The sequence below is a fragment of the Miniopterus natalensis genome, chromosome 10 (assembly GCF_054644295.1).
Source record: "Miniopterus natalensis isolate mMinNat1 chromosome 10, mMinNat1.hap1, whole genome shotgun sequence".
Taxonomy (NCBI): Eukaryota; Metazoa; Chordata; class Mammalia; order Chiroptera; family Miniopteridae; genus Miniopterus; species Miniopterus natalensis.
Window position 1 is genome coordinate 63,464,123 of NC_142090.1, and position 21,199 is coordinate 63,485,321.

The 21,199-nt window shown below is 45.4% G+C and overlaps 1 protein-coding gene across 5 annotated transcripts in view; it reads right to left on the reverse strand.

Annotated features, from left to right (window-relative positions):
* The window catches only part of ICA1 (islet cell autoantigen 1), a 124,059-nt gene that overhangs the window by 4,612 nt on the left and 98,248 nt on the right, over positions 1–21,199 (reverse strand). For 4 of the 5 annotated variants that reach the window (XM_016218878.2, XM_016218877.2, XM_087821181.1 and 1 more), the window contains 5 exons: positions 19,647–19,744; positions 17,521–17,573; positions 16,282–16,344; positions 16,137–16,169; positions 7,553–7,822 (listed from right to left, as the gene is read on the reverse strand). In XM_016218878.2, coding sequence (XP_016074364.2) covers positions 7,553–7,822; positions 16,137–16,169; positions 16,282–16,344; positions 17,521–17,573; positions 19,647–19,744 — 517 coding nt within the window. Of the gene's footprint in view, positions 1–7,552; positions 7,823–16,136; positions 16,170–16,281; positions 16,345–17,520; positions 17,574–17,762; positions 17,853–19,646; positions 19,745–21,199 lie in introns of all 5 variants that reach the window. The other variant, XM_087821183.1, reaches the window with a different exon arrangement.

Below are 21,199 nucleotides of genomic sequence, written 5' to 3' on the forward strand. Positions count from 1 at the left end.
GCAGCCGGCCCCTCCTGATTTCTGTCTGCTGCGGACACAGTGGGAACGCAACAAGATCTTCCTTCCCATTTCAAAACCACGCACGACATCCAGTTTTTAAAATGGCTACAGAAGGCACTAGAAGAAAGGGGCAGGTTCCAAGCACCGTATTTTCCAGAGTATGAAGTGGACCACATTCTTAAAAGAGGCAGGTCAAGACGGAGCTCCCCTTTCTCTATATAATGGACATCTTTCTGAAAAGTCCAGCTTACTAACATAAATAAAATGTCTGTATATCAAGTCATATTTTAAAACAACCAGAAAGACAACTCCTATTTTAAAGCCTATCATATAAAGCAGGGGTGGGGAACATCCGGCCTCTGGGCCGTATAAGGCTGCAAAATCATTTGGTCTGGCCCTGCCAAGGCAACTCCAGGTGGGACTCAAAATTCAATAAACCTAGGAGTTTTTCATAGCAACAGTTCTGCATGGCTCAAAAATGATCTTATAAATATCCAAATGGCCCTTGGCAAGAATAAAGGTTCCCCACCTGTGACATAAAAGATTGTAATGGCAGATTCCTTCATAAGACCATACGTGTCTTCTAACTGGATTCCTTTGTAAAACTATGCATTTGTGAGTTTTGCTCACCCCATGACCCACACAAGCCACATCTAGGATCTATGGTTTTGGGGGCTTCCCTGCTGCAGAGGACATGGAGGAGAAAGAGCCTAAAGATACCCCCTCTCTGGGGACTAAGATGATGGGGAAAGTCGACCTCAGAAGTTTCTCAAAGACACAGGGGATCAGTGTCCCGTGTCCCATGGGGTGAAGCAGGGGACTGCAGCCAGTTTGCCAGTCCCGTTCTCTCCTCACAGCAGCTACCATGCATCAGCCCAATGATCCGACTCTATGTGCACGAAGGAAGAGAATGGTGTGGCTGTGGCACCAGCTACATATATTTTTTAAAACTTTAGACAGCAAATACTTAGCTCAGCTGCAATTTCACCCCCACTTATGCCACTCTGGGAATTATTTAAGGGAGGGTGCAACGCGGGTAATGATGGATGGAATGCCAAGCCAGTTTTCAAACGTCTCCGCTTCTGTAAGGAAAAGCTTCTATTGAAAGAGAACTTCATGTTGCTAATATTCCTGTAATTGCCATCAACTGTTCTCTGCGTGGTGGTAGTTGGCTGAGGCGTTTTTAGCACAAAGGCGTGGCTCTGAGAGCTGGCTCCCCATCTCAGAGTAACTGTGTGGGGAGAGGGGTGGGGGCAGAGAGGGCTGAGCCTCAGCTCTGTGAACAAAACGACTATCCTAAAGCTCTCCATTCCTTTGATATGTCAACTGTGCTACCCATTTGCAGGAAACACACATAAAATTTTATTGGAGCAATCCTGCCTCCTCTACTTACATAAGGGAAAATATAAATCAGCCAGAAATAACACTGGCCAGCTAGAGCGGCAAGTGAAGCCAAAATAACACCATGCGGAGTAGCTCTTTACCACGAGTGTAATTGCACTGGCCGGGAGAGCAGAAGCCCAGGCTGGGTCGGTGATCACAGCCCGGGGAGCGCTGGTGTGGGGTGGGGGTGCAGGGGAGAGAGGCAACACCACAGCCATCAGGGCTGCAGTCCACAATTCTCGGCTCTGAGCCCCCGCATTCATGCCTGCAAAGATGGATAAAAATTCCTGCCTTGTTAGGTTGTTGTATGGATAAAATGGGATCCTGTAGTAGGTGAAACCAGGGAGGAGAGGCAAGGAGCAGGCCCTTAATAAACCCGTCTGTACAGCTCAGCAGTCATCAGGACCAACCCTCGAGAGCACCGCCTTCAGGTTCACATCTTAGGATAGTTTTAATCTAGTGGTTCAATGTCAGTTGCTCTCTCCCTTCTTGCCATCCATCCATCCATCCATCCATCCATCCATCCATCCATCCATCCATCCAGTCATTTTTAAGCATCTATTGTACTCTAGGCACTGAGCTATGTTCTGGAAATATTATGGTGAGCAACACAAACATGAGCCCTGCCCATGGCAACCTAAAGCAAGAGACAGAAAATTACATCAACTTTACAATGAGGTGAGGAGAGGGGAATGATTAAGGACAGCGTGTGAAGGGAGGGAATGGAGAGCAGAAACATCTAGCACTGACTGCTGGGCCAAAGGGGAGTCAAAGGCGGCTCCTTGGATGAAACAACATTGAAGCTGAGAAACCGAAGGATGAGAGGTTGGCCTTCCGTCAAGCAGGCATCGTGGGCGTGCAGGTGGGCGGCATGTTCTCAAGGGAGGGGAGAGCATGTGCCAAGGCCCAGGGGTGGGGAGAGCTGGGTTCACTGCAATTCCATCCGGCAGGAGTCCAGCTTACATAATACAGGGTTCTCTGGCAGAACGATGTCATTATGTCAAGTAATGGTGTGGGAGGTGTGGGCGGCAACGAGACTGGGGCCAGATCCTAACGGAACTTGTGAGCCAAGCTGAGGAGTTCAGGCCTTACGTGGTAAACTGCAACAACTTGGGATTCCTCGATTTCCACATCTGTAAAATGGAGGTCCAGTAGATGGCCATCAGATCCCTGTATGGACTGATGGAGTCACTTACATCCTGCAGATACCCTAGACCTTCCGCTGCTCCTGAGCATGCCTGGGAGGTGCCACTGCTTTCATGGGACAAACAATCCCATTTGCTCATGCTGAGAGCGTCTGCTCCAACTTCTATCTTTAAGTACTTCCCACAGTCTCTTCCTTCACATTACTCCATCTGAGTCCCAGAATTACCAGTTCCCTGGAGTCAGGCTAAGCCAGGAACGGCAAGAGGTGAGCTCTGGTCAAGGAAAGGTGAGTCTGAGATCAACTAGAGCTTGACATGCATTAGTCTTAAAAGGAAACCCACCCAGATGGCAATAGCACCTCAGAACTGGGTAAAACAAAAGAATATCTGGAAGGAGTGCAGGGTTGTCTGTTTGTGAGGATCTGGAACAAGACTCCCGACTCCTGTTTGCAGAGTTCTAAGTTAAAAGATGTCCTGGCGCATTTATGGCGAGCATCAGTGTCTGTTTCTAAATTGCATTTTGGATGTTGGTGGAGAACAGAGGGGATGTCGAATGAGGCATATCAGCCGCGCCTCGTCTCCACCTCGGGCAGCCTCTCTGCCTGGCTCTCTTCCCACTCACTTTACGAAGCCCCAGGAAGGTACAATTGTCTCATCACTATATGACACAGAAAACCCCAGCCCCCATCATGCTGGGACTTCAGAAACTTAGAAATCCTGGCTAAAATTAACTCCTTCAAATTTTCAGCACAATTTGATCCTAAATGTAAGTTTCTTTGTTTTCCTCTCCTAGAGCTTGAAATGGGGGGTGGGGGGGGAATATAATGGTTCTCTCACTAAATTCCCTTTCCTTTCTATTTCCCCAGAGGCCAAAGAGAGGAGGGAGGCAGCAGAGGATGGGAGATGAGGCGGGGGAATGCTGAGGAGGTGGAGGGGGGGCGAGGGGAGAGGGGGGCACAGAGCGTGGGAGCGCTGAGTGCTGTGGAGGCAGCCTGGGGCATTCCACTCGGTCTTCTCGATGCTCTGGCCCTGAGGACACAGCTCCACCTGGACTCAAGGACAACTCATGGACAGCTGGAACAACAGGGGGACTGAGCCTGAGTGAGAGCAAGTGAATGTGTGGGCGGCTGCGAGCACAGGGGAAGATTCTGCAGGCAATCTCAACTTCCAACAGCCTGCTCTGGACATCCCCCGGTTCTTGTGGCTGACAGGGACCTGTCTCCCCACACCCACATTCCTCCTCCGTAATAACCGGGCTGATTGTTATGAGTCCCACTCCTCTGGAAGCATCCAGGGAGAGGCCTGGAGGCCCTGTGGGGGAATCTTCGCCACCAGAGACACGGTACTGAGAGGCAACGGGTCAGGGTTCGAGGGAGGCACAGGTTCAAAATCCCGCCTGTCTCCTACCAGCCGTATGATCTCGGGCAAATCACTGAGCCACTCTATACCTTGGTTTCCTGGACCAGAAAATGGGGATGATGATAGCAGTACCTGCCTGGGAAGGTGCTGTGAGGGTTAACACAACACACAAGCACACGGGACAGTGCTTGGCTCACGGCATGGGCCACATGGAGTGCTGGAAATTGCTGGTGTACCAGCTACTGCGGGTGGATCCGGAGGATCACACAATTTTCGTCCTCAGCATCTTGGAAGGCGCACCTTTGGATGACTTGGGTCTCTCCTCACACATAATTCAGTGAGGCATATTAACACCCCATTTTACAGATGAGAAGGCAAACTGTGAGTGAGGGGAAGGGGGGCTTGCACAGTAAAACCCAGCTCTGCATTCCCAACTGCTTGTTTTGGTTTGTGTCACTGAGCCAGCATGCCAATGAGCCTTTCTACTCACGTTTAGGTGGACTACTTAATTATTTCAGTGGTATCCTTGATTTGGTTTTTGAGATGATCTGGATAATCAGGGGAAGCAGTTTCAACACGAGGCATCACAAGTTTAATAGTTGCTTAGATGCTTTTGCAATTCATGTATATAGATGGACAGTTTCAGACTATGGATGAAGTGAAAACAATCTAGAGCCAGCGTTTGTCTACTCCTCCTCTTTGTTTGGGGCGAGGGAGGTAAAGGGGAGAGTCCTGACGAAGCATGGGGTGTGGTTCTTATTTGCACCACGTGTTCTGAAGGGTCCCTGAATCAGGGGCAGCACCAGGGTGGAACTGAGGGGGCCCCTGCTGGGAGTTCCTAGGTGTGGTGGAAGCTGAATGGAATTCCTCTTCCAAACACTTAGGGTACACTTCTTTTTCCTGTCATTTTGAGTTCCACAGTCATTCAATTTGTAGTTGTTGGCATGCAAAGCAAACAGGATAACTCTGAGGTTACAAAGTAACTCCTTTAATGTGGATGTTGATAGAGCTCTAGCAGAAGAAAGGAAACTTTGAGCAGCCAGATGATCCTTTTAAATGATAAATCAGGTCCTGTTCATGCTTGGCCCAAGATGCCATGATGGTTCCCAAGTTTATCCAAAGGCTACGTATGAGGCCCTGAGTGGCTCAGCCTCTCTTCTCTAAGAGTCCCTATGCCTTGCTCTGTGGGCTCCAATCACAATGCTCTTCCTGCAGACCCTGGGCCACACCAGGCTCGTCCTTCCCTTTGGCACTGGCACAGGGGTTCCCTCTGCCCAGATCTCCGCATGGTTAATTCTTTCACCTGCACATCTTGGCTCAGATCTCATCTTCTCAATAAAAATCCTTTAGCGATGCAGCCTGCCCTGCCCTGCCCTGCAGCCCCACAATACTCCATATTCCCAGGCTCCACTTTTTCTTTTTTTCTTTAAGGACTGCCAAAAGTATACTTTTTCTTTTCTCCATATATCAATCAGTTTCTAACCTACAGTGTTATTTACTTCTTTATTGTGTTCATCGCCTTCTCTCCATTGCGAGTTTCAGGGAGGCAGGATCTGTCTATTTGTTTCTCAGATGACTCCCCAGTGCCTGGCACTCAGGACTCAAGATGTGTTTGTTGAATGAATGAGAAACTAGCCAAAGGGCTAGTAGGGTGGCAGCCCCAAGGGAGACTTTGCCTGAGAAATAAATGACCTCCCTTTGGAAGACCTCTTTTACTTTCCATAGTAGAGCTTGCATTTCTCTCTTGCTATCAGAACACCTCCGTCCTTAGACCCAAGTGTGGTTTTGTGCCTTTCCCTTGGGTTTGGGACCAGGCTAAGTGTAAAGCCCTGGGCTACTGTTCTTGTCATAGCTCTCGGGCATAGTTCCGGGGGCCCCGTGAACTTAGATCTGCCTGCTCAGGAAGAGGGCGTGGAGCCCGGGCCCCTGGCTGCGTGGAGCACCTCCACCACGGGGCTCTGCTGGCGGCAGGGGCCCTGGTGTCTCCAAAGCGGGAGGGCTGAGTGGGGTTCACTCTGCAGCGTAGCTGGCTGGAGAGACTGAGCTGTAGATGCGGGCTCCGGCCTTCTGACTCTCCTGCAGCTTGTCAGCACCTCCACCACAGGTGGGTTGAGGTGAGACTCAAGTCATCACTCGCATCGCTTATCTGGAGCTCAGTGAGAGACAGTGAGGCCCAGAGGTGAAACTCAGGTCAGAAATGTATCTCTGGATTTCATGTATCCCTCCTCAATCTAACCCAATTTTAGAAAAGAAATGAGAAGGCTATAAAATAGGACTCACAAAGGAGATAAAAGGGGTGATGGGTTTCATAAAGAGGGGAGACTTTTTTGTCTTGCCCACCAACTCTGGTTGGGTCCATGATCTCATCTCCAACGACATAAGGTTTCTGTAATAGCCCATAATTACTTAATCATTCCGGCTCTGCCGTTTGTTCTCAGCTTTAAGTGCCAGGTAAACAAGTTGTTTATTAAGGAGCTAGACTAAATTCACAGCAAAACCAAAACAATTTGAGAATTTCTTAAGACTGTCTTACAGTTAAAACAGTATGAAAGGAGGAAAAAAGTGTTGAAATACTAGAAAATGGTGTCCCTCTCAAGGTCTATTTGATTAGAAACTGAAACTTAAAAATTGAAATTTCACCCTGGCCTGTGTGGCTTAGTTGGTTGAGCGTGTCCCGTGCACTGAAAGGTAACAGGTTTGATTCCCAGTCCGGGCACATGCCCAGGGATGCGGGTTCAATCCCAGGTAGGGGTGTGTTCAAGAGGCAGCCAATCGAAGTTTTTCTCTCACATCAATGTTTCTCTCTCTCCTTCCCCCTTCCTCTCTCTGAAAATCAGTAAAACATTTTTTAAATTGAAATTTCAACCTGAGTCTTAGTTTTTGCACTCTCAATCAGTGTGGTTCCCAGGCCAGCATTCTTAACCAGCATGTGAGCTGCTAGCGAGCCTTAAACCCTCAGCAATGCTTCTGACCACTCTGATGAGTGTGGAAACTATTCCTGCTGTTGCCAAGGATGCATGGGACTGTTGGCCATGTGCTTCAGGCAAGAGTGAAACAGCTGGGCTGAGGGCACACTCAGGGTGGGCCGGGGTGGGGAGAGAGCAAGAGCAAGATAAAACTTAGCGTGAAAATAGTTAAGAAGCCCAGTGTCACGTTGGTTGGCACTCGGAGAGAGGACATGTCAGGAGGACATGTCTACAGGACACGGGAACTTTGTCTCATGAGAGTATACAAGGGAGTTCAGTAGGGTGATGGCCGGGCAGGGATGGCCAAGCCAACAGGGCCATGACTGTGAAGGCAATCACATCTCTCCAGTATGCATGAAAATATCTAAAACCAAAAAGACAATGAGATTGAGAGCCACCCCTCTCACGTTTTATGAATAGAAAATATTAACACTGGGAGAAAATTATGAGAAGGAATAGATTTAAAACCCTGCAACATCTCTTAAAATTGGAATGTGATTCTAAGATTTTAGCTGAAAAGTCACTGGATATAAAAAAAATTACAAATATGAAAAAAAATACACTAGATAGGAAACAAAAATCAGAAAACAAAACAAAACAAAAAGACCAAGGAGAAAGAAACAGGCCTTTAGCTTAAAAACAAAACAAAAAATGAACAAACAAAAACACCTCAATTCAATCAATCCCTATAGTACATACCTTGTAGCGAGGCCTTTAAGTCTTTCATATTTTGGTCTAAAAGCTGCGAAGGAAGGAATCCTGAGCCTGTCTGGGGCTTGAGGTCTGGCTCTCCTGTGGCCACAGTGGGAGCTGGCTCCCTCAGCTGACTGTCTCCAAACACAGCAGCCCACTCTTTGCTGAACTCGCCCTCTTCCAGGGAGGACACGTTGAAGATCTCACTCAGCAGCAGCAGGTCATCTTTGTCAGCACCCTCAGGTTCCACGTTCCCAGCCATTGGGCCCAGGCAAGCTGATCGAAGTAACAGAGCATAAAACACATCACCACCAAGGGCCTGAGTCCTTGGGAATAAATGCAGTGGAAGCTGGCATGGGACGCATTGGGCGATAGCTAGATTTAAGAAAATGTTAATTAAAATATAAATTAATCCCATTATAGCTTCTCTTAAGAACTTTCAGAATTTAATTTCTAGACCCATTCTCCCTCATCCCCTTTCCTTCAAAGCAAGTCCAGTTTCTGAGCACCATTAGAATTGCATTGAAATTGTTTTCACAAAAATTCTAGGATTTTTGGTTTTACCTTAATATAAAAGAAAATTTACCAGCAAAACATTTCTCAGACATGAAACAAAGCCAGGATAGAAGGCATGTTGTACATCTTAATTCCTTGTTTGTACAGCTTCCTGAATCTTCCCCCACAAGCCCTAAATCCCCAGCCAGCATGACATGTGGCAGCCTGCCCTGCCATCCAGGACGGGAGAGGACCCTCCCCACGCACTGACTGGCTCAGGAAAGGAGAGGAGAGAGATGGATGCCAGAATGTCCAGTGATGACCAAGAAAGGCATCCTTGCTTCCTTTCTCCTTTGCTGCAACCCAACTGCCTACAGCAAAGAAAAGGAGGGTCTGGCCCTGGCCAGTGTGGCTCAGTTGGTTGGGCGTCCGGTGCACTGAAAGGCTGCCTGTTTGATTCCCAGTCAGGACCCATGCCTGGGTTTCGGGCTCCATACCCTGCGGTGGGTGTTCAGGAGGCAGCAGATCAATGTCTCATTCTCAAATAGATGTTTTTTTTTCCTCTCTCTCCCTTCCCTTATCTCTAAAAAAAAAAATCAAAGAAATCTTAAAAAGAAAAAAGAAAAGGTGGGTCTGGGTTACGTAAGGGCCTTGGTAAAAGATTGACAGGAAAACAGAGCAAATCATGGAACCACCTGGAAGATGAGCTTGTAGGCCAGAGATACAGCCCTGGAGTGTTGGAATGAGCACGGGGCCTGACAGGGAGCCTCTGGACCACCTTTTACCTGCTGTGTGACTGCAGCAGACCCTTATAACCCCTCTGGGCCTGTTTTTTCATCTCTAAAATTATAATATTAATAATGCCTGCCTCGGAATATTGTCAAGAAGACCAAAAAGAAATACCCCTTAAACTTCACTGCCAGTCAAGTAGGAGGACTTTAAGGAAGAGAGCCACTCTTACAATATGCATCAACACTGACAAAATACTGGGTAGGGACCAGGAGGAGAACAGGGGCACTACTACCAGAAATCCTGCAACAGACCTTCCATTGAGTTTTCTACAGATTTTGAAAACCAAGGGCTGATGGTTTTATCAACTGTGGCTTTGTTGTGGTAGCTAATTGCCACCTGGAAACTGCAAACATTTTTGTTGTGAGTCATGAAGGGAAGGAACAATCACAGTGTATATTTTCTCTGAGCTACACTGCAATTCTGATACCGTCATATCAAGTGAGTTTCACAGGTTTTCCACAAATACATGAGATAATTACTAAGAGAAGGCTTTTAAATAAAATAATAAAGCTTATCTCTGTCGGCTTTACTGGATCTATTTTCAACCACAGTTTCTATAAAGATCTATAGATTGAGGGGATTTTTGATGTCCTGAGCAGACTGGCTATAAATCAGCGAGGGGAGGAGTCTAGTCACTCTCGTATCACTGTGGTTTATAAATAGTGGCTAAATATCACTTTAGTTGGACAACTGGCTAGTTTAAGCATTCTTACTGTTTGTGTTATCACAGAAATCTGCACCGAGATGCAGCCTGTGGGTGTGGTGGTGAGAAGACGGGGAAATGGCATTTTATTAAAAAGGCTTCTGAGACAGTTGTATAGTAACAGGGTAATGCAAGAGCCTAGGCCCATGAGCAGTGGGAAAGGCAGGGCAGGTGAGGGGAGACAGCTCATCTCTGCGAGGAAAGGAAAGAACCTGGGGTGACAGGGTATGTCCGTTAACAAACATCTATGCGTCTGCCCTCCCTGCCTCTCTCAGCCTCTCTTGGCATTGCCCTTTTTACATATAACTTCACAAACATCTGTACTTCCTACTTTCAGTTGGGACTGAAATGTCCAAACCTTTTCACATGGTTTACCTTCTGGCCTGACTGAAACTAGATGATTGCTGAACCAAGCTCGTTTTAATGGAACCCATTCAAATCGATGAGTAGACCCTAGAGGAAAGGATGACTTCAAATGAACATTGGGAATGATGGGTGTTTCTCCCCTAAGTCACACCCTGGGGGAGGCATCCCTGCTTTCATCTAGATGTCAGTCCAGGGCAGATCACAACAAACACTAGCAACAACAAATAACAAACTCTGAACCTTCCAAAAATAACCACAGGCTGGAAAAGCTCTCTCTGTTTTTACTGTTCAGGCTTTGTGCAATGGATGGTATGTAGGATGGACTTCTGTGAGCTTGGTCAACTTGGCATTCCTTGCCTTCTTTTCTTGTTTCCTTTCGGGAAACACCTTCTATGTGGTTCTAGTGAGACACCACTTAAGAAGTCTCATCTCGCGTCATCCCAACTGGACATGCGACATAGGAGGGCCAGAGTCCTTCATTTTTCAGGCATGGCGACCAGCTCAGGGGTAGGCACATGCCAGCGGCTTCCCTGAGTTTGGTATATGGAAGTTGGGAGGAAGAGGTTCTCTCTTTCTTTGGGATTCCAAGTTCTAAGGATGCAGTTTTGAGGCCCTGAGAGCCAAGCATAGAGAGAAATAGCATCAAAAGTTGGAGAGAAAATACCTGACAACACTGTCTAAGCCCCTGGATCCAGCCTTGCTTGAAGCCAACCCACCACAGTGTGTCCCCAGTTACATGGACCAATACTCAATACACTCATTTCTTTTCTTTTAATTTTAAAGTTAAACTATTTAGAGAAGAGTTCTATTATGTCCAACCAAAAGATTCCTATCCTATCAAACTCACACTTAGTGAGTGAAATGAGAAAAGGACCCTTGGTGAAGATGATGATGTCTAGAGCTAGTTCAAAATAAGAGTATGAGCTGTACCATTGAGTTTGGCCTATTACTTGATGTCCTGTTTTTTTCACAGCTGAAACAGGCTGCACAATGGATATTTTCTCTTTTAAGAGAACTTACTACTTAGCTAAGAGCAATGAAACTGGCACTGACTTGAACCAGAAAACAGGGAAGCCTCCCAATTATTGCCCTGATAATTAAGATGCTTGAGATTACTATGCATAACTTGTAAGAAAAACTTAATTACAAGCAGAAAAGGACAGGTTTGGGTCTGTAACCAGACAAGTCGAGACTTGAAAAATAACACTAGTCAGTTGGCTCTTAAGAATCATGCTATCCTTTTCGTTGGAAGTAATTCAACTCAACTGTGAGAAAACATGAACACACACAGAGATACGATAAGCTCGTAGAGAGAAGCCCTGGTAAGAGCTTTACAACTGAAGTCACAGCTGCTACCAGCAGACGAGAAATGATTGCTCCTGAGTTATGGCACCCTGTCCTGCTCTTGTCTTAAAGGGTGAACAAAGATTGCCGAGCTCTCAGGTGTCAAACCCACAGATGCTACTCCAAGCCCCCTTTATGCTCTTGAAAGCTCTCAAATCTCCATGTTTATTTTTATATCAGTAACCCAACCACAGACATTACTATGAAAGTAAAGGCCAACGGATGACGTACTCAAATCCCACTTCTAGGCCTCCACTCTATGACCCTCATGCACTCCCGCTTCTTCTCCAAGGTGATCCTTGTCTATACTCTCCCCCGCCCCCCTTTTGGGAGCCTGCTCGGCCCCCACTGTTAGAGTCCCTGTGGTCTTTCATTCTCTAAGGCTCTTCTCCCTGACTCCAGAAGACGTGTGCACATTCCAATAGTCAATCTTCACTTGACATTGTTGTCTCCCAGGCCCCCCTCCCCCGCACCCTCCCCCTTCATGTTACCGCTCGGGTTCCTCTCTCCTTCTACAGTCACACACTCTACTTTGCCACCACTCTTTTTTCGGCTTCCTGTAATCAAGTTCCTATCCCCACCATACACCGAAGTGGCCTCTTGAAGGTCACCAGTGAGACCCGCAGGGCCCATTCCAACCTCCTTTCCTCAGGCCTCCACCTCTGCAGCACTTTGCCCTGTTGCCCTCTCTAGAAATGCTGCCATGTCCTGGAGTCCTCATGGGGTGGCTCCCTTAGATGTCCTCCTGGCTTCCTGACAACACTTTCCCTGCTGCATCTTCCTACTTTGGTTGTCCTTAAAGCTTCCTCCTAAGCCATCATCATATCTCCCTTCCCTCGTTCTCTATAGAAGATATCATGGTTCCAATCCCGCCTTGGAAGATTCTCAAATCTCCATCTACAATTCCGAGTTGTTGTGTTTGTTTTTTTTTTACTCTGATGACAAATTCCTGACTTGGGGACGCTTTGGGGTTCGCCCACTGGTGAGCCTGCTGTGCTCCATACAAGTATACCCTCCCTGTATACTCTGCCCAGTTCAGCTGCGAGATTCTGACTCCCTTACTCAAAACCTTCAGTGGCTCCCTCTGACTACTGAGGAAAGGAGCACTCATTGTGTTCCTTCAGGGAAGCCTATGACTCGGCGACACTCCCCCGTCTGCCGTTTCTCAACCGTGCCTTCTTGCCTTCCTGGGAACGTGATGTTTTCTCCCAGAGAGATTCCCAAGAGGAGAATCATACTCAACCGAAAGGGATCTTCGAGATCGTCTCCTCTAACTCATTTTACCAACGAGGCAAGAGACACCTGCCCAAGGTCATGTAGTTTCTTACTTACAGATTATCTGTCTGGAGACCCCTGGCTCCCAGGCTAGGATGCTTTCTCAATGTTACGGCTTTCACTTCAGAGCCTGTGAAGGACCTCATACCTAAACTCGTATCCAAGCTTTGGTCGTTTTAAGGGTTTCTAAGGTCAGATGACTCCACTGGCCGCCCTGCAAAGCTGTTGGCCTCAGGCGCCAGGGCAGAATGGCTGGGATGGCAGAACTGCTCAGCATGTTTGCCCTGCACTTCCCAAGTGTTCAAAAGTAAAAGCCCTAAGCCCCTGGGAAAATATTCTGTAGGAAAACTGATCCTGAACCGCTGAGCTCTGACTGACTCTGACCCAAGGAGTTTTCAAAGAGTGAAAACTGACATTCAGAGGAAGCTCTCTCAGGTTCAGGTGGAGTGTGGGCATCAGAGAGCTAATGTGGGAAAGAGGTGGCAGCCCCCTCGGGCAATATTCTTGAAATCATACCGAGTTTCATGACCTCAGCATAAACTAGAAACACAGAAGATGGAAACATAACTCCACAGACCGGAAATGAGAGCAGAAGAAAACAGATAAATGTCACCCGAGCCACCTTCCTCTGTGTGAAACAGGAAGACTGTTTCTCTGGTTTTCTCCCTGGTCCCCGCTCTCAATGCTATGACTAACTGTCAAGGCCGCACACTTGCAACACAAACGAAAAACCCCCAAACACCAACACTATCCTCACATCGCCCAAGTGAGAGGACGGGGGAAAGATGGGTAGGAAACTACCTCACAGAAATGTCTAAAAGAAAAATATCCTTCTTAAAAAGCTCTGGTCACAAACTGTACTTATTTGGAATTCAAGAATACGGCTTCTAAAAACTCCCTTGTGGTGAAAAAGTCATAGATAAGAATAAGACCATTTGGGGATAAAACCACTATCTTGGAAACACAGATGTACAACAAACAAACAAAAACCAACCCCCTCCCTAAAAAACCCTGACAAGGCTAGACGCTCGGTAGGTACTCGGAAAGGACTTCTGGATGACCCCAGCCTGCTCTTCATTTCAGCAACAGATCTTAACAAGCAAGCCAGCTTACTGACAAACTCAACACTGGGGCGGATAAACCACAGGACAATGGACTACACAGCGATCAAGTAAGAACAGTATTGGTTTTAAAAGTGCACCATGATTTTACAGCAGTTCACCCGAGGACGCTGAGGGAGACGGGGAAAAGGGATTTATGAGAAAAGATAACGAGCTTAGCATTTGCCACATTGTGTGTGAGGAAGCAATGGGAATCGTGGTCAGCTAGAAGGTTCTGAATGACTCAGGAGGACCTGGGCCCACAGCCAGAAACATGTGTTATTGCTGTGGACTGAAGGGGCTCACCCAGACCTATGGGAGGTACAGAACGAGCTGCTCAGTCATTCTGGTGTTTGCCCAGAATTTAGAATCATTAAGTCTGGAAGTGGTAACCAAGGAAGTCGCAGAAGACAAACATTTAAACTGTAACATGGACAATGAACATTTAAAAAAATCAGTTCTTCGAGTCTTGTCCTGGAGGGGGATCTTTTGGGTGAGGCCGAGTGATGAGATTTAGGCGAGCTGAATTTATCTAACTCTCTTTCATTAAGCCACCACTTTCTGTTCAGTTATCTGATGGTTATTTTTCTTGGCCCAGCTTAGAGGAACACAAAGACTTCTACATGTTTCAGCTTGTGAACTGAGGTTGGGATTGTTGCATGTGGTCACAAGGTGATGTCAGAGCCACTTTCAAGTATCTCAAAATGTCACTTAGTTTCTTCTTTGAACTTAAAACATTTTTATAAACTGGCCAAAGACTGGCTTTCCATAATGTGATCTATTTAGTAGAAGAAAACACAATTCACTATGACACTGAATCAGCATGATTTCCTGGGCAATGGCTCCTGGAGGATGGTCTCCTTGCTGTTGTCATAAGCAGTGTGTTTTTTGATGACATTATTCCACAGCTTAGCCATGACTGGCCTAACAGAATTACCCTGAGAGTGAACTGGCCCCGGGCAGCAGGGTGCTATAGCTTATAGCCCCCAAGTCCTATAAAGTCAGCCATCCCTGGATTAAGCTTTTAATTTCTTGATGGTTTAATGTCCTGCATATTATAATCAGTGTTTTAATTCAAGATTGGAGCCTTCTGGCAGTTTTCTGAAGGGCACACATTTTGAAGTCAAGTAATTAACTCAGTGTTCTTTCCTTCAGTCATCCCAAATTCTCTGTGCACCGAGAGAATATTTTCATACTCATGGCCATGTTAATTTTTAAGCTGATGCTCCCCTAGGGGTTGCCAAGGCAGAAGAGGTGGATAGTGGAAAAACATGGCTTGTCCCTAAAGAAGGGCTTTGTGGGTTGGCAGAGGTAAAGGGAAAGGAGAAATTATGTGACACTGCATGTAAATGAGAAAATTTGTAAATCGATTTTTCTGCCTGAGGAAAAAAATACACATTTGAGGAATAGAGAACATTCATCTATCTTTAGAGTTAAATTGAGAGCTAAAAAAAAGGGGGGGGAATATGAGCTGCTATTCTGTGCAACAAAGATTGTAACTATAAACCAATGAGATCAAAGTTGTTTTAAAAAAGTTGAAATATATCATCCTTATATCAATGTATCCTGGCACATGCTTTGGCAAATGCTTATGAAAGTCAGCACGTGTCTCAGGCAGTAGCATTTCTGATTGAATTTTGTGAAAAAATGCATGGTTACTGGGTTAATGTGCTACCATTACTAAGTTAAAAAAGTCCAAATCCAAAACCAAAAACCTTTTTTTGTAGGAAGGGAGAAACATGAGAATATAGACTCATATTTGCTTGTGTCTATGTTAAAAAAAAAAAAAGCTGGAAGGATATACTGGGAGATGGGAATACTGGAATAGAGAGGAGAGTGGGGAGCAGGAATGGGAGTGAGAGATTTTTACTGTATACAGTGTATTATCATTTTGGTTTTTGTACCAATGTGAATACACCACCTATTCAAAAATGGGTGGGACTTAGCCAGCAAACTCTCTGAATTTAGCTAAGGTTCAATGGAGATGCAACCGTGTACCATCAGAACAACATTTCCAGTCCTACTGTCTCAACTGCTTACCATTTGAAGAGTGTCCCTATGTCTGAGCCCATGAAAGACCCTTTACTACATGATCTCCAGTCCTGACAATAACCCAGCAGGACTCTTCCTATTGGTTCCGTTTTACAAATGAGAACAACCGAGGTTGAGAGAGTTTATGAAGCAAATTACTTAAGGCCACGCAGGTAACTTATGGCAGAACCAGTATTCAAATCCAGGCCTGACTGAATCTGAAAGCCACATTTTCTCTACTACAACACACCACCTCTGACATCATGACTTTTAGCTTTAGTACTTTGACATCGTGAAATTAATAATACTAAGGATGATACAGCCACACATACTATAACATGTGCTTGAGCATATTTAAATTCATTTGTAAAGGCAAATGACAGTCATCTATTCAAAAGACAAACATCACTTTTTTCCTGCATGTAAAACTGGTATTAAAAAAAATGAAACAAATGATAAATCCAAAGAAATGCATATATCTTACCACCTTCCTCAGGTTGCATGTTTAACAGTTCATCTATCAGTCCAGTAGAGGAGGGGAAAGAAAACAAAATCCTGAGTTAGTTTTATTTTGTAAGGAGTTTGAAACAAATGATTAAAATGAAGTCATTTTCTTTCATCCGGATTACCTGAGCATGTGTTATTTGTAGAGCTCTTGTCTAAGGCAGAGAAAACACTCTGTCTTTCTTCAGCTGTAAACACAACGAGCAGCTGGTTATTGGGGATTCAGGATGGTGTGCGTGCCCACAGGCTACTGCGGTGTACCGTCCACACAGCTTCGGGGAGAAATGGCATCCACAAACCCATTCAGAAGCAGGGCTCCTCTTGAGCTGTTGGCTCTCAATGAACGCTGAGCTAACAGCCCTGAACCTTTACGTTATTTAGTAAAAAAACTGATCTACCGATTCTCCTTCCGTGGACCAATGTGCAACTTAAGTGATTGACTATTACTTGATGGTGCTAATGAACGTCAGACATATATATGGGCCTGGGTAAAATTACTAAGTGACAGAAGCTAATCTGTAAAGGCTACATACGGCACAATTCCAACTGTACACCCTTCTGGAAAAGGGAAGACTATGAACACAGTAGAAAGATCAGTGGTTGCTAGGAGTTTGAGGGCGGGAGAGATGAATAGGTGAAGCCTCAGGGGATTTTTTAGGACAGGGAAACTAGTCTGTGATACTGTAATGGTGAATACATGTCATACATTTGTCAAAACTCATAAGCTGTATAACACCAAGAATGGGCCCTAATGTAAACCATGGAATTTGGGTGATAAGATGTGTCAACAGTGATCCATCAATTACAGCAAATGCACCACTGTGGTGGGGGATGTTGATAATGGGGAGGCTGTGCACGTGTGGACACTGGGAGTATGTGGGAAATCTCTGTACCTTCTGCCCAATTCTGCTGGAAGGTGGTGCCAAGCTCTCCCCCTGCTCCCCAAACCGACTGACACCCACCCCACAACACAATGAAAACCATACTCACCGGATGTGATCATGTGATCTTACTAAAACTATCCCTACAACCCAAATGGTAGTTAGAACTACCATTACTAGCAAAGGTAATAGCAGAAATGATATCATCTGTTGTAAAAGAAACTGCTGTCTGCCACGTCTGAATTGTGGATGCTCTTCTGACGAGCTGCTGTTGACGTGACTAATGATGCCATTTCCTGGTTCAAAATACACAATCTATCTCAATAACACTATAGGGTCGACACCATTGAGCTATGAAAATTTAAGACTGAAAGCATGTTCATATACAATTTTCTCAACTGGAAAAGAACAAAGGCCTAGGAGGAGTTTGCTGTTGAGCAAGTAGTATTTCAGAATCAATTCTAAATAAAAATCAAAACTTACTCTTAAAACTAGAGGATTCCTTGTGCTGGTTTTCTTCCTCTAATGAAATTAACCTTAAAATAAAATAAAAAAGTTTAGTAATCTAGTTCTGAAAATGTTATATTTATGATACAGCCAGATTTTCTGTACAATATCTATTATTGCACTTGTACACGCGCGCACACACACACACACACACACACACACACACAAAGGTGATGTATAGTCAGTTGCAGGCTATACATTTTTTGAAGGAGGAATACATTTGCTGGTTTTCTCCTGTCCCAAGGCTGGTTAATAGCATCTTAACATCTAAATCTGGTTTCATCGTAAGGCACATATTCCGTAAATATCTAGGTGGTTAGTTAGGTACAAATAAGACAGATACTTAAGTGATCACTTTTAAAAACATAGTTAAAAAACAAATGGGCAAGCAGGTGCTTGTTCGGATTCCTGGTGTCACAGGACAGGACACCTCAGGAGGTTAGTTAGATTGCATGAGGCTGAGAGCAGGATCACTCTCAGAGGCAGATGACTGTCGCCTAACTCAACTCTCACCATACATGGGTAAGATCATGGCAGACACATCCCTACCCTAAGACCCCGCTGGTGCCTCCAAACCTCCCTCCTACCACATTGGTTCACCTTTACCTGCTCTTTCTGAAAAAAATTCTTGTTAAGTTTTCATTGTCATTTTAAATAGTTTCTGGGTTACACTTTTGAGCTTTTAAAAACAAAGTACTAAAATAAAGCAGAACTCTGAAATTAATTAAAACTAACCAAGATGATGTTGGGTAGTTCCCTTCTGAGTAAAGGCTGATGCTTTATGTGGACTGTAGTAAAATATATGGTGAAAAGAAGGTGCCAGGACGCATGCCAGGCTCTGCCTCCTACTGCACCAGGGGCGGTGGGCACTCCCTTAACCTCTCTGAGCCTCACCTCCATCACTCACACGCTGGGGAAGTGCCTACACTGATTACATGCAGGGTTACCGTGAGAATGAGTGGAGGTAACATAAATAAAGCACCTGGCATTGTGCTTAGCACACAGTAGGTGCTCACTAACTGGCAGCTAGCATTATTTTCATTACTAGGAGTAGGTTAAACTGCTTCCCCCAATATAACCAACTATATACTACACTGAGATCACATTTTATAGCCTTCCTACAGTGAAAACCTGTTTTTGTTCTGCACTCAAAAAATCTTCTAGCATTTGCTTTAAAAAAAGGGTGGGGGGCTAAAGTGGGCAGCAAATATTTGAGTGGGACAAAATATATATATATATATTTGAATCCTTATTTAGAAGCACAGTAGAAATATAAGGCTGCTTTGCCATAAGACTGTCATCTACATTTTCTGTGGGGAAACGGAAGAGCAAATGGGAGGATTATCTGCTTTGGTTTCCTAGGCCAGCCCCGTTCAAGGGTAATGCGGTCCCTGCAGGCGACACGCCAACAGGGAGAGACACAGGGTCCCGGTCAGACCTCCGTCCGAGCGAGAAGGTCCGCACCACGCGTGCCGACCGTGTCTCTGTGTTTAAAGTGACTGGAGGCGCCGTGTCTGCAAAGGGGCGACAAGCGAAGATGATCAGTCACTTCCTGTGCTCAGAGCTGCTCCCGGCCTCGCAGAACAAAACAGCAGGTCTGAAGAGCAGCAACCAAAATGTCACAACTCAACACTTTCGGATGATAACACCTAAGTATGAGATGAGTTACGAGGCAATTTCATAGGTTATTTCCTTCCTGGAGACCAAAGCCAGGGGATTTCCTATCTAGGACAGGATCTTGTAAGTGATGATGACAAAAGGACCAGATGGGGTCCAGAAAGCCAGCAGAAAGATGGGCTGAGGCCACAAGACACAGAGCCAGCAGCAGAAGGGACACCACCCTTCCTGCCCCACCGAACTCATCAGTGTGTCCCTTCTAAGGACCCCAGAAATAGGTCTCTTCTTGGGGTGAGTCCCGGTCTGGTAGAAATACGTGTTAGGGGGTGAGGGTTGGTCTCGATTTTAACACATCTACTCTGAGAAGTGAGGGAGTAAAGCAGTTACCCTGGGCCCGAGGCCCCACCAGACGCGGTCAGTCAGGACTGCACTGCCCTTCCCTGTGGGAACAAAGATTTTGTCCAGACAAGTGGCCCGTGACTTACTGACTCGGCTCCTCTGCTGTGGCCTGGGTGCGCTCCTGCCGGGCGATTTTCTTCCTTTCTTCCTTCTCAGCCAGTTTTTTCACAGGGTCTTGTAAACTCTTGATCATGAGCCATAGATAATAAAGAGGAAACAACAAAAGAAACAAAGATCATCCATAAAAAAATTCAGCTGCCACTGGTCCCAGCAACCAAACCTTGACTGAGAGATTTAGGGAGGTTACTCTGAATCAATCAAGTGGGCAGAAATGAAATTTTATATGTTCTCAGACCCATCCAAGAAATACCAGCCCATAAAGGAAAGTTGTTTTGCTACTAGGTTTATATTTTCCCTTGTGTGATAAGTTATTCAAAAGAAGGCCTTTTGGCTATTGCTAACTTTATTTGCCATCTTTAACATGCAGCTAAGATAAACATTCTGTCCTGCTTGCAGCCCACACCCTGACAGCATAGAAGCTTTTTCTCCCCCAAAGATGAGACGATTTCATTTTAATTGTTTGCTAGTTTGCAACCTAAAAACAGTTCTTAAAAAATAAGAGAAAACAAAACCTTTAAAAAAAACCCCACAAAACACAGAAATAGTGGCTGAACATATTCTGACAAGCTAACTCCCACGAGTGGACAGAGCAGGTGTATCTAAATCCCTGTAGATAAAAAACGGGGGGGGAGTCTTTTTATGACTCATATTTCTTGGAGTGAATGTCCTCAAGGTTTATTAAACATTTAAGGAAAGATTTTTTACAAAGCAACTGCCTAAAAACTGTCCACCAGTGACAAAGCCTGAAAAGGCAGAACATTTCTCTCACAATGAGTAATGAGTTATACAAAAAGATCTCTATTTCTGGCCCTAATTAAAATACAAACCTAGAAACACAAAAGAAACTTCTCAAGACACTTATCCTGCTTATATCCTCAGAGCTGTGAAAGTCCATCCTTTGGGCCTTCACGTTGCTTCTCCTGCCTTCTATTGCCCCAGTTTTCACTTCTCTAGTTTGACAACATACACGGAAGAGGCAACTAAGTGTCATATGCCAGCCCTGACCGGTTAGTGGCCACTGGCTGAGGGCTGGATGAAGGTGGTCTGGAGGCCGAGTCTCCGCAGAGCAGAGCTGTGATTGATTTTGGAGTCTGCCGTGAATGCCAGAGGGACACTGGTGTTACCTATAGTAGTTCCTTATTCCATCCCACTTCTGGTTTAAACCTCTCTGCCTAGTTTAAAAGATCTTCTAAAATGTGATCTGGCCTTACTCTCCCAAGTCACATCCCTCTAGCCCCCAAATGTGAGCTTTCCATTCAATTAAGCTTGTCTCCTGTCCCCTTCTATCTTGGTTCATTCTGCTTCTGAACCAAAAAGCTCTCTCTCCTGATCTGTCCACTCTAAAAAGTATATCAGTCTTTGCAAAGCCCAGATGGGTTACCACTTTTCCGTAAAGCTTCATACAATGAGCAAACCAAATTCAAGAAAGTCCTTCCATCTCCAAACCAAATTCAAGAAAGTCCTTCCATCTCCAAACTACATTTACAATTTTATTAATGTGTGATTGTATCTATTCTGT